Source organism: Ranitomeya imitator, chromosome 2 (assembly GCF_032444005.1).
Source record: "Ranitomeya imitator isolate aRanImi1 chromosome 2, aRanImi1.pri, whole genome shotgun sequence".
Lineage (NCBI taxonomy): Eukaryota > Metazoa > Chordata > Amphibia > Anura > Dendrobatidae > Ranitomeya > Ranitomeya imitator.
Genome location: NC_091283.1, coordinates 667,657,259 through 667,670,643, shown reverse-complemented (window position 1 = coordinate 667,670,643; position 13,385 = coordinate 667,657,259). Strand labels below are relative to the sequence as shown.

The following is a 13,385-nucleotide window of genomic DNA, read 5'->3' as shown; positions in this document are numbered from 1 at the left end:
GCCATTTTGATTTTCCAGAGCCTTTGTGCTACCTGTAATGTGGAAGCCTGCTATATTTCCGTTAACAGATGACAGACCTGAGTGGAGACTTGCTTTTTTTGTTTTTTGTGTTGAAGCTTTTGTTAGGAACATTTTACATAACATTTAGGATCACTTACTTTGGGGTTTCCATCTAAATCTCTGAGTGACTTAATTCAGGTGAAAACCCGCCAGGGATCCATTCACTATAATGAGGCAGCATAGTTACTCTGAACTCCATCTGGCCTCTGTTCAGCGGTATCCTTCTTTTCAGGAGTTCACAAACGGTGGTCGACTGCACTTTTATGCACTCCTAAAAAGATGGACACCACCGGATCACAGGCCAGACAGCGTCCACAGTGTCTCCATCAGCCTCATTATAGGGTTAACTTCCACCGAGGTTTCTGTCTGAATCATGTATTTCAGAGATTTACACGGAATCCTCGGTGTAAGCGCTCAGCGTAGAGTGCAGGGTAAATGTGCACCAAACCTTACTGCGATCTTTGGGAGGCAGAACGAAAAAAATCAACGGCAGTTGAAGAATTGGTTTTATTTTTTACGCCGTTCCTCGTGCGGTATAAGCGATTAGACCACTTTATTCTCCCGGTCGGTGTGATGATAGCAATACCAGATTTATATTGACTTTTTATGTTTGGCTGTTGTCGCACACTAAAAGATGCTTTTTATTGCAAAAACTAGTTTTCCAGGACGTCCCTCCTGACAGCACCATGGAAGTTGTCCTTATAGGGACAGGAAACACACGAGAGGTTAAAAAGACCCCTTTCACCCCCACTCACCAGTGATTTTCAAAGTACCACACCAGGATGGATGCAATTGTTGTTTATTGAAATTCTGTACAAGTTAATTATGACAAATTCAAGGGAGGGAATTACCAGTGCTGTCAAGATGGACTCCAGGAAACAATATTAACGGTAGATCTAATCCCCGTTTTCCAGGATGTCCCTCCAGACAGCACCATGGAGAATACAAAAGTAAGACATCTCTAGGGTGGGACCACTGCCTGCAGAACCTACCGGCCAAAGCCCATCTGGCTACCTGCCAACATATCTAGTTTATAATTTACAGTTTACAGAAAGTGTTCAAGCTATACCATGTAGCTGCTCTACAAATTTGATCTACCGAGGCCCCTGCTCTCTCGGCCCATGTTGTTGTTACCGCTGTGGTGGAATGGGCCCTGAGGCTCTCGGGAACTGGCAATTTCTCACCCTTGTATGCTAAGGAGATGGTGGTTGTTATCCATCTAGCTAAAGTAGGCTTTGATGCCTTTTTCCCCTTATTCTTTCCCGCATACTGGACAAACGGATTAGTGTCCTGTCTCCACTCACGAGTTGCCTCCAGGTAGTGAATGACCATCTGCCTAACATCCAAAGTGTGGAAGAATTTCTCTTTAAGGTTTTTTGGGGACTGGTAGAAGGAGGGAAATATCTCCTGATTTTAAATTCCAAGAAAAAAAACACTTTTGGCAGAAAAACGGGGTTGAGTCTTAAAACTATAGTCATCAAAGATCTGAATATAAGGGTTCTGCACTGAAAGAGCCTGAATTTCTTCAAGTCTCTTAGCTGAAGTGATGGTCACCAAAAACGCTGTCCTGAGTGTAAGCTTCGCAATGTTTATACTCACTACCGGCTCATAAGGGGGCCTGCATAGGGCGTTGGGGGACTAGATTTAAATCCCACGGAAGGACTGATTTCCTTATTGTGGGCCTTAGGCTATGTGCACACGTTGCGGATTGGTGTGCGGATTTTTCCACACTGTTTTTGCAAAATCTGCAGGTAAGCTGCACTGTGGATTACCCGCGGATTTACCCCGGTTTTTGTGCGGATTCCACCTGCAGTTTTACACCTGCGGATTCCTATTGAGGAGCAAGTGTAAACCGCTGCGGAATCCACACAAAGAATTGGCATGCTGCGGAAAAAACACCACTGCGTTTCCACGCGTTTTTCCGCAGCATGTGCACTGCGGATTTTGTTTTACATAAGTTTACATGGTACTGTACAACGCATAGAAAACAGCTGCAGATCCGCAGCAAAATCCGTAACGTGTGCACATACCCTAAATCTCTGGATGGCTCTAGAAAAACGTGCTACCCATGGGTGAGATGCCAAGGGGGAATCAAAGAAAATACTCAAGGCCGCTATCTACACCTTCGGTGTGCTTTGTTTTAACCCTTTATTAAATCCTGCTTGGAGAAAATCCAGGATTTTTGGGATGTCAGGCTGGGAAGAGTCTGCAAAAGAGCTACCATATTCCAAGCAAAACCTCTTCCAGATCTTATTATAAATTGCGTAAGTGATAGGTTTGTGGCTGGCCTGGATCGTGGAGATCACCTGGTCAGAGAGACCCTTAGCTCTTAAGATCTTCCTTTCAGGAGCCACGCTGACAACTGCAGACTCCTTGGATCTGGGTGAAGAACTGGTCCCAGAGAAAGCAAGTCTTTCCTCTCTGGTAGCAGGAGCTGATCTTCCCGGGACACCTTACTTAGCAAGGGAAACCAGCTTCGCCTTGGCCAAAACCTGACTGCCAGCATCCCCAATGCTCCTTCCTCCTGGATCTTCCTGAGGACTCTTTGGATCATGTCAATTGGGGGGGGGGATAGGCGTACAGGAGTTCTTCTTCCCATACCTGGTTTAAAACATCGATACCTTCCAAGTTGTCTGCCAGATTGAAGGAGAAGAATCTTCAGACTTTGGCGTTCTTCCTGGTTGCGAAGAGGTCCAGATGGGGGGTTCCCCACTGACAACAAAGATAACTGAATATCTCTCCTCTTAATTCCCATTCGGTGGACTGGATTTTCTGTCTGCTCAAGTAATCGGCAATCGTGTCCCTGGATCCTTCTAGATGAACTTCTAGACCAGGCTCTTTTTTTTTTTTTCTGCCTAGGCAAACAGCCTTGATGACACGTCCTGAAGGGCCCGGTGTCTTGGGCTTCCTTTGTGACGAAGAAAGGAGACAGCTGTCATATTGTCCGACATAATCTTTACATGACAACCTTGCAAGCCGGTCTGATTCCGCTTCAGGGTTTCCAAAACTGCACGTAACTCTCTGAAGTTTGAGGACTGGATCTTGATGTCTGGAGGCCAAACTCCCTGGAAATATTTTCCTTCTATATGGGCTCCCCATCCTTCCCTGCTTGCATCTGACTATCATTACACAAGGCGACAATATCCAAGGAACTCCTTGAGTGATGTTCCTGGAAACGGTCCACCATTTCAGTGAATATTTTAATGCCGGGGATAGACTGATCTTTGTCCAATGACATCTGTCGCCTGTCCAACGATGAAAGGATATCTCTCTGTAGTCCCCTTGTGTGGAACTGACCCCAACAAAGGCATGATATGCAGGCTGTTCGTGTTCCCAAGACTCTCATTGCCATCCCTATGGAAACCCGATTTCGAAGGAGCAGTCGGATCTTTTCCTTCACTGCCTCTTTCTTCTCTGGCAATGGTGAGACTCTTTGCCTGGAATCCAGAATAACCCCTAGAAACTTCTTCCTGGTTCCAGGTAGTAGGTCTGACTTTTCCCGGTGTATGATCCAACCCATACCTTCCAAAAGGTAGAGATCACTAGACTGAGCTGCTCTTCTAGTTCTGTCTCTGAACCGGATATCAGCTGAAAATTGTCCAAGTATGGGACAATGACCACGTCCTTCTGCCTCAGGTAGGCCACAATCTCGGTGACCAGCTTTGTAAATACCCGAGGTGCCGAAGCAAGACTGAAAGGAAGAGCGCAAAACTGGAACTGGTAGCACTTGTTTCTAATTTTTAGAGCAAACCATAGGTACTTCTGAGAGCAAGGGTGAATCGGAACGTGGTAGTATGCGCTCTTTAGGTCTATTGTGCACATCACCTCGTTCTTGTCTGAGGGGGAATGGTGGTCTTTAGAGATTACATTCTGAACCTCCTGTATGTTATCTCCCGATTTAGGGGCTTCAAGTTTATGATGGCACGGCTTTCTCCCGATGGTGTTTTTTTTTACTTTTTTTATTGTGAACAGAGTTTAGTAATGACCCTGACCCACTTCCGATTGGGGAACTGGGACCACTACTCCTGCCTTTAAGAGGTCCTTTACATCCGCCCATTTAGGGGAGGTGATGGTTCTGGAAAGGGGATTTTTAACCACAAACCTTGTTGGGGGGTGGGGGTCTGACAAATTCTAAGGTGTAGCCCAGAGAAATGGTGTTTATTACCCACAGGTTTTGGGAGATGAGTCTCCCATGAGTCTGAGAATTCCCTAAGGCGACCCCCTATAGATATGGCGTTATTGCCTCCTGTTCCCTGAAACGGATGCGAATTGCGAAGGTGGGGCTCTACTCTTACCCCATTTGGGGTGGTTCCACCGATCACTTTCCTTTTCCCTGATATTCCTGCCTTTGAGAGTGGTGGGTCCTCTGAAAGGGGTAGTATCTCCTAGTTTTTTCCTCGGGGAAACCCTTTTTTCTTGCCAGTGGCATTCTCTAGTATATTATCTAAAACTGGCCCGAACACCCTTAATCCTGAAAATGGTATGGCACACAGTTTATTTTTAAGCTGTTAATCGCCCGACGAGGTCTTCATCCAGATGGATCTACGAGCCACGTTGGATGAAGAGTTGTTCTGGGCAGCAAATCGCACAGTTTCCGCTGAGGCATCTGCTAGGGGGAGACCATCTAAAATAGTATTTCTAGAAGTTTTCCCTCTTAGCTGATCCTCTAGTTGGTTGATCCATAAGTGCATGGATCTTGCAACTGACGTGGCGGCAATATTACCTTTCTTGATTGCCTCTGATGCCTCCCAAGCCCTCTTAAGGTATAGGAGTCTGTCCGTTTTCCTATACATAGGTTCTCTGAGGCTAGATGAATCTTCAAAGGGTATTGAAGTCTTTTTTGACGCTCCAGCCACTGGAACATTAATTTTTGGGATTTCTCCCCAGGTTTTTACAGTTAGGGCCAGAAATATTTGGACAGTGACACAAGTTTTGTTATTTTAGCTGTTTACAAAAACATGTTCAGAAATACAATTATATATATAATATGGCTGAAAGTGCACACTCCCAGCTGCAATATGATAGTTTCCACATCCAAATCGGAGAAAGGGTTTAGGAATCATAGCTCTGTAATGCATAGCGTCCTCTTTTTCAAGGGACCAAAAGTAATTGGACAATGGACTCTAAGGGCTGCAATTAACTCTGAAGGCGTCTCCCTCGTTAACCTGTAATCAATGAAGTAGTTGAAAGGTCAGGGGTGGATTCCAGGTGTGTGGTTTTGCATTTGGAAGCTGTTGCTGTGAGCAGACAACATGCGGTCAAAGGAACTCTCAATTGAGGTGAAGCAGAACATCCTGAGGCTGAAAAAAAAGAAAAAATCCATCAGAGAGATAGCAGACATGCTTGGAGTAGCAAAATCAACAGTTGGGTACATTCTGAGAAAAAAGGAATTGACTGGTGAGCTTGGGAACTCAAAAAGGCCTGGGCGTCCACGGATGACAACAGTGGTGGATGATCGCCGAATACCTAATTTGGTGAAGAAGAACCCGTTCACAACATCAACTGAAGTCCAGAACACTCTCAGTGAAGTAGGTGTATCTGTCTCTAAGTCAACAGTAAAGAGAAGACTCCATGACAGTAAATACAAAGGGTTCACATCTAGATGCAAACCATTCATCAATACCAAAAATAGACAGGCCAGAGTTAAATTTGCAGAAAAACACCTCAAGAAGCCAGCTCAGTTCTGGAAAAGTATTCTATGGACAGATGAGACAAAGATCAACCTGTACCAGAATGATGGGAAGAAAAAAGTTTGGAGAAGAAAGGGAACGGCACATGATCCAAGGCACACCACATCCTCTGTAAAACATGGTGGAGGCAACGTGATGGCATGGGCATGCATGGCTTTCAAAGGCACTGGGTCACTTGTGTTTATTGATGACATAAGAGCAGACAAGAGTAGCCGGATGAATTCTGAAGTGTACCGGGATATACTTTCAGCCCAGATTCAGCCAAATGCTGCAAAGTTGATTGGACAGCGCTTCATAGTACAGATGGACAATGACCCCAAGCATACAGCCAAAGCTACCCAGGAGTTCATGAGTGCCAAAAAGTGGAACATTCTGCAATGGCCAAGTCAATCTCCAGATCTAAACCCAATTGAGCATGCATTTCACTTGCTCAAATCCAGACTTAAGACGGAAAGACCCACAAACAAGCAAGACCTGAAGGCTGCGGCTGTAAAGGCCTGGCAAAGCATTAAGAAGGAGGAAACCCAGCGTTTGGTGATGTCCATTGGTTCCAGACTTAAGGCAGTGATTGCTTCCAAAGGATTTGCAACAAAATATTGAAAATAAAAATATTTTGTTTGGGTTATGTTTATTTGTCCAATTACTTTTGACCTCCTAAAATGTGGAGTGTTTGTAAAGAAATGTGTACAATTCCTACATTTTCTATCAGATATTTTTGTTCAACCCTTCAAATTAAACGTTACAATCTGCACTTGAATTCTGTTGTAGAGGTTTCATTTCAAATCCAATGTGGTGGCATGCAGAGCCCAACTCATGAAAATTGTGTCACTGTCCAAATATTTCTGGCCCTAACTGTATATCATCTGGCTCAAAGGGTAGATGACCAAATGCTTCTCAGTGTCCTCCCACTCTTCCAGAATCATTGACCAGATGTGGTCATTTACAGGAGAAACCCAATGTATCTGTGACCTCATGCCCCCAAACATTTCTTTCTGGACTGACTGAATCTTTTCGGAATCTTCAATCTGCATCGTGTTCCTTACAGCCCGCAGTAGGTCATCAGTGTCCTCCGAAGAAAAAGGTACCTCCTGCCCACTTTTGGAGGTTCTGAGATAATCTCTCCTTCTTCATCTAGGTCCGTGGTTATGGACTGGGCCTCATCATCTGAGGATTGTTCCATCTCCCATCTCGGTCTCTTGGGACGGGGACCTTGTTGAGGTGATTGGACTGGTAAGAGGCCTGAGATGGAAGCCTGGACCTCCTCTATAACCATGATGCGCATTTCCATAAGAAAGGAAGCCTGTTCGTCTTTGATAACTTTAAGGGTGCATGCTTCACGTAGATTTTTAGTCCACGCCTCTGGTAACTTGATATTACAGATGGCGCTTCTCTTGGACTTCCCAGAGGACTTGTCGATTGTTTTGGGTGCAGGTGTTATCGCGGCTGATTTTGCGTTGTCCTAATATAAATACAGGACAGCTTACTAGCCCATGGTATTCAGTGTCGCAGTACCCGTGTCTTAAGGCTACTCGCCATCATTGGTGACTCAAAGTGAACGACATTCCTCACAGAGTCCTCCATGCTGATCCCGAGGTTCTCTCTGTCACAGCCTGTCCTAGATCAAGTCAGTCTTTATGTCCGACCTTGTCTTCTTAATAGTGCCCCCGGCAGGTCCTCTTCAAGAATCCCTCTGGGCGGCCTGCCGGCTTTGCTGCATCTGACGTAACCTGAAGCGCCGCTCTGATCTCCGGCTCACATTGCGTTCCCACCTGGAATGCATCTGGAAGTTCTCCTGCGGTGCCTGGAAGTGTCGTCGGCTTCGGCTGACAATGGACGCCGAGAGCCCCTGCTGGGGGGGGAAGCGGCTCCAAGCCCTGGAGCCCTTGCTCGACTGGGCATGTGTCTGCCCCAGACTTCTTGACAGGGGGAAGGAACGGATGCACCCCTGAGCCCGCAAGGTAGCCACGGAAGTGCCGGAGCTCCAACCCAGACGTTCCACATCTTTCTCTCATGTCTGTCCATACAGGGACAGGAAAAACACTGGTGAGTAGGAGTGGGAGAAGTCTTTTTTTTAACCTCTCGTGTGGACTCGTTAGCTCCTTCTCTTAATGGGCGTTCACAGGACATCTTCCCTGAAGGACCCGCGGTCACCATGGAGACCATCAACACAACACGATCGCATCGTATTTTGCTGATGAAACCACACAGGGAGCCTACTCCTTATGTGATGGTCCTCGATGTCACTGTCGCTATTGACAGCGGCATCAGAGGTTAAATGCCCGGGATCGGTTCTAGCACCGATCTTGGGCATTGCTGCAGGGTGTGAGCTCTCACATAGAGCTGACACCCTCACAACGTGAGCATGCGCAATTGCGGCACCGTGCATGTACTTCGGTTTGCTGGAACGCAGCTCCTGCAGAGCAGTTTATGTACGGCACATGTCGGGTAAGGGTTAAAAGTTATTCTGTTTACCACCCATTGCTACTTTATTATGATCTACAGTGATTTCATTATATTACCCAACTGCTACAATTAGTTTGAAGAGAGAGTGTTGCAGCTCACTGCCAGCTACTGTAGGGCTCACCTAGCATAACAGTATTGCACCAGCAATGTGAGACCTGACTGCTGGATTGGCGCCAGTTCACAAGCTGAGTACCGTATATACTCGAGTATAAGCCGACCCGAGTATAAGCCGACCCCCTAATTTTGCCACAAAATACTGGGAAAACTTATTGACTCGAGTATAAGCCTAGGGTAGAAAATGCAGCATTTACCGGTGAATTTCAAAAATAAAAATAGATGCTCCATACCGTTCATTATTGCCCCATAGATGCTCCATATACAACTGTGCTATATAGAATGCTCTGCACCTTTGATTATGGCCCCATAGATGCTCCTTATAATGCTGTGCCATATATAATGCTCTGCACCTTTGATTATGGCCCCATAAATGCTCCTTATAATGCTGTGCCATATATGCTCTGCACCTTTGATTATGGCCCCATAGGTGCTCCTTATAATGCTGTGCCCCATATATGCTCTGCACCTTTATGGCCCCATAGGTGCTCCTTATAATGCTGTGCCCCATATATGCTCTGCACCTTTATGGCCCCATAGGTGCTCCTTATAATGCTGTGCCCCATATATGCTCTGCACCTTTATGGCCCCATAGGTGCTCCTTATAATGCTGTGCCCCTTATATGCTCTGCACCTTTATGGCCCCATAGGTGCTCCTTATAATGCTGTGCCCCATATATGCTCTGCACCTTTATGGCCCCATAGGTGCTCCTTATAATGCTGTGCCCCTTATATGCTCTGCACCTTTATGGCCCCATAGGTGCTCCTTATAATGCTGTGCCCCATATATGCTCTGCACCTTTATGGCCCCATAGGTGCTCCTTATAATGCTGTGCCCCTTATATGCTCTGCACCTTTATGGCCCCATAGGTGCTCCTTATAATGCTGTGCCCCATATATGCTCTGCACCTTTGATTATGGCCCCATAGGTGCTCCTTATAATGCTGTGCCATATATGCTCTGCACCTTTATGGCCCCATAGGTGCTCCTTATAATGCTGTGCCCCATATATGCTCTGCACCTTTATGGCCCCATAGGTGCTCCTTATAATGCTGTGCCCCTTATATGCTCTGCACGTTTATGGCCCCATAGGTGCTCCTTATAATGCTGTGCCCCATATATGCTCTGCACCTTTATGGCCCCATAGGTGCTCCTTATAATGCTGTGCCCCATATATGCTCTGCACCTTTATGGCCCCATAGGTGCTCCTTATAATGCTGTGCCCCTTATATGCTCTGCACCTTTATGGCCCCATAGGTGCTCCTTATAATGCTGTGCCCCATATATGCTCTGCACCTTTATGGCCCCATAGGTGCTCCTTATAATGCTGTGCCCCTTATATGCTCTGCACCTTTATGGCCCCATAGGTGCTCCTCATAATGCTGTGCCCCATTTATGCTCTGCACCTTTATGGCCCCATAGGTGCTCCTTAGAATGCTGTGCCCCATATATGCTCTGCACCTTTATGGCCCCATAGATGCTCCTTATAATGCTGTGCCCCTTATATGCTCTGCACCTTTGATTATGGCCCCATAGGTGCTCCTTATAATGCTGTGCCATATATGCTCTGCACCTTTATGGCCCCATAGGTGCTCCTTATAATGCTGTGCCCCATATATGCTCTGCACCTTTATGGCCCCATAGGTGCTCCTTATAATGCTGTGCCCCTTATATGCTCTGCACCTTTATGGCCCCATAGGTGCTCCTCATAATGCTGTGCCCCATTTATGCTCTGCACCTTTATGGCCCCATAGGTGCTCCTTATAATGCTGTGCCCCATATATGCTCTGCACCTTTATGGCCCCATAGATGCTCCTTATAATGCTGTGCCCCATATATGCTCTGCACCTTTGATTATGGCCCCATAGGTGCTCCTTATAATGCTGTGCCATATATGCTCTGCACCTTTATGGCCCCATAGGTGCTCCTTATAATGCTGTGCCCCATATATGCTCTGCACCTTTATGGCCCCATAGGTGCTCCTTATAATGCTGTGCCCCTTATATGCTCTGCACGTTTATGGCCCCATAGGTGCTCCTTATAATGCTGTGCCCCTTATATGCTCTGCACCTTTATGGCCCCATAGGTGCTCCTTATAATGCTGTGCCCCATATATGCTCTGCACCTTTATGGCCCCATAGATGCTCCTTATAATGCTGTGCCCCATATATGCTCTGCACCTTTATGGCCCCATAGGTGCTCCTTATAATGCTGTGCCCCTTATATGCTCTGCACCTTTATGGCCCCATAGATGCTCCTTATAATGCTGTGCCCCATATATGCTCTGCACCTTTATGGCCCCATAGGTGCTCCTTATAATGCTGTGCCCCTTATATGCTCTGCACCTTTATGGCCCCATAGGTGCTCCTTATAATGCTGTGCCCCTTATATGCTCTGCACCTTTATGGCCCCATAGGTGCTCCTTATAATGCTGTGCCCCATATATGCTCTGCACCTTTATGGCCCCATAGGTGCTCCTTAGAATGCTGCTGGTGCTGCCATAAAAAAAAAAAAAAATCACATACTCACCTCTCTTCTCAGGACGCCGGCGCTTTCAATAATTACCTGCTCCTCTGCGGCTCCGTCTCCAGCACTGGCGCTCAGCAGAGGGCGCGCACTGGCTACGTCACAGCGCCCTCTAACCTGAGCGTCATTGCTAGAGGACGCTGCAGACGGAGCCGGAGCGAGGAGCAGGTAATTATAGCGCTGCGCTCCCCTTACCTGCTGCGGCGCGGTCCCTGCAGTCTCTGGCTTCTCCGGCGCTGCAGCTTCTTCCTGTAATTGAGCGGTCACATGGCACCGATCATTTACAGCAATGAATATGCGGCTCCTCCCCTATGGGGGTGGAGCCGCCTATTCATTTCTGTAATGAGCGGTGCCATGTGACCGCTCAGTGCAGGAAGAATCTGCAGCGCCGGAGAAGCCAGAGACTGCAGGGACCGCGCCGCAGCAGGTAAGTATGACTACACAGCCCCCGCTCTCCCTCCCCTGCTGACACCCGGGTATATGACTCGAGTATAAGCCGAGAGGGGGACTTTCAGCCCAAAAAAATGGGCTGAAAATCTCGGCTTATACTCGAGTATATACGGTATGTTGTTTTTATTTTATAACTCGCTACTTCATATAGAAAGGGATTGTAGCGGACTCCACGAAGTGGACAACCCTTTTAAGTTTAAGGGTATGTGCACACGGAAGTATTTCATGCAGAAAATTCCTGAAGAAAACCGGACATTTTCTGCAAGAAATCCGCATGTGGTTTTTTTTTGTGTTTCTTTTTTTCCCCCCCGGAGCTTTCCCAATGCATTGTATAGCAGGAAAAACGAAGAATAAAAAAAAAAACGCAAAATTAATGAACACGCTGCGTTTTTTTTCCCGCAGGGAAAAACACATCATGTGCACAAAAATTGCAGAATGCATTTTAAATGATAGGATGCATATGTATGCGTTTTTTATGCATTTTTATCGCTTTTCTATAGCAAAAAAAACGCAACGTGTGCACACAGCCTAAAGCAAGCTGACAGGAGAATCTGTGCAGGTGTAATACTGGTGTATATTGGCTGTATAGCACTGCCCTTATCTGTTAATATAGCTGACTTTTAGATGTAGGTTAGGATTATAAAGTGAATTAGAACATATAACTAATACGCTCCCCTGCAGGTGGAATTTGTGTTATACATAATGCTATTGTCTTTCTTTTAGCATTATTAGAATTTTTATTGTGTTTTTGTTCCTTCAGGACACTGGAGAGTTAATAGCCATCAAATCATGCCGACTGGAACTAAGTTCAAAGAACAAGGAGCGGTGGTGTCAGGAGATTCAGATCATGAAAAGGTTTAGTATCAGATGTCATCCAAAACATTACAGGCATTCACTTTCCGCCTAGAGGGCTTGTCCACATTTTGCAATATGTTTTTTATTAGAAAGACCCTCAACTCAGAGTTGCATTTTTCAAAGCCTTTATATTAGAACTAGCTATTGAACCCGTTCTATGCCCGGGTGGCGAGCATTTATATTGGTATATGGTCTCCATCCTGGTATGTGTTGCTTCCATCCTGCGCCCTAATCTTGTCATGTGCTGCTACCATCTTGCTCCCCCGTTCTGTCATGTGCTGCTCCCATCCTTCACCACCGTTCTTTAATTTGCTGCTCCCATCCATATGCCCCATACGCTGCTCCATAAAGGTTGATGGCCCCCATAAGATGCTCCATAGTATATGCCCCATACGCTGCTCCATAAATGGTTGATGGCCCCCATAAGATGCTCCATAGTATATGCCTCATATGCTGCTGCATTATGGTTGATGGCCCCCATAAGATGCTCCATAGTATATGCCCCGTATGCTGCACCATTATGGTTGTTGGCCCCCATAAGATGCTCCATAGTATATGCCTCATATGCTGCTCCATTATGGTTGATGGCCCCCATAAGATGCTCCATAGTATATGTCCTGTATACTGCTCCATAAATGTTGATGGCCCCCATAAGATGCTCCATAGTATATGCCTCATATGCTGCACCATTATGGTTGATGGCCCCCATAAGATGCTCCATAGTATATGCCTCATATGCTGCACCATTATGGTTGATGGCCCCCATAAGATGCTCCATAGTATATGCCTCATATGCTGCTCCATTATGGTTGATGGCCCCCATAAGATGCTCCATAGTATATGTCCTGTATACTGCTCCATAAATGTTGATGGCCCCCATAAGATGCTCCATAGTATATGCCTCATATGCTGCACCATTATGGTTGATGGCCCCCATAAGATGCTCCATAGTATATGCCTCATATGCTGCTCCATTATGGTTGATGGCCCCCATAAGATGCTCCATAGTATATGTCCTGTATACTGCTCCATAAATGTTGATGGCCCCCATAAGATGCTCCATAGTATATGCCTCATATGCTGCTCCATTATGGTTGATGGCCCCCATAAGATGCTCCATAGTATATGCCTCATATGCTGCTCCATTATGGTTGGTGGCCCCCATAAGATGCTCCATAGTATATGCCCCGTATGCTGCTCCATTATGGTTGATGGCCCCCATAAGAT

The 13,385-nt window shown here is 46.3% G+C and overlaps 1 protein-coding gene across 1 annotated transcript in view; it reads left to right on the top strand.

The window, feature by feature from the left end:
* Positions 1 to 13,385, top strand: part of CHUK (component of inhibitor of nuclear factor kappa B kinase complex) — a 204,029-nt gene that overhangs the window by 27,757 nt on the left and 162,887 nt on the right. Inside the window, exon 2 of the mRNA XM_069753015.1 lies at positions 12,064 to 12,158. Within this exon, the coding sequence (XP_069609116.1) occupies positions 12,064 to 12,158 (95 nt within the window). The remainder of the gene's footprint in view (positions 1 to 12,063; positions 12,159 to 13,385) is intronic.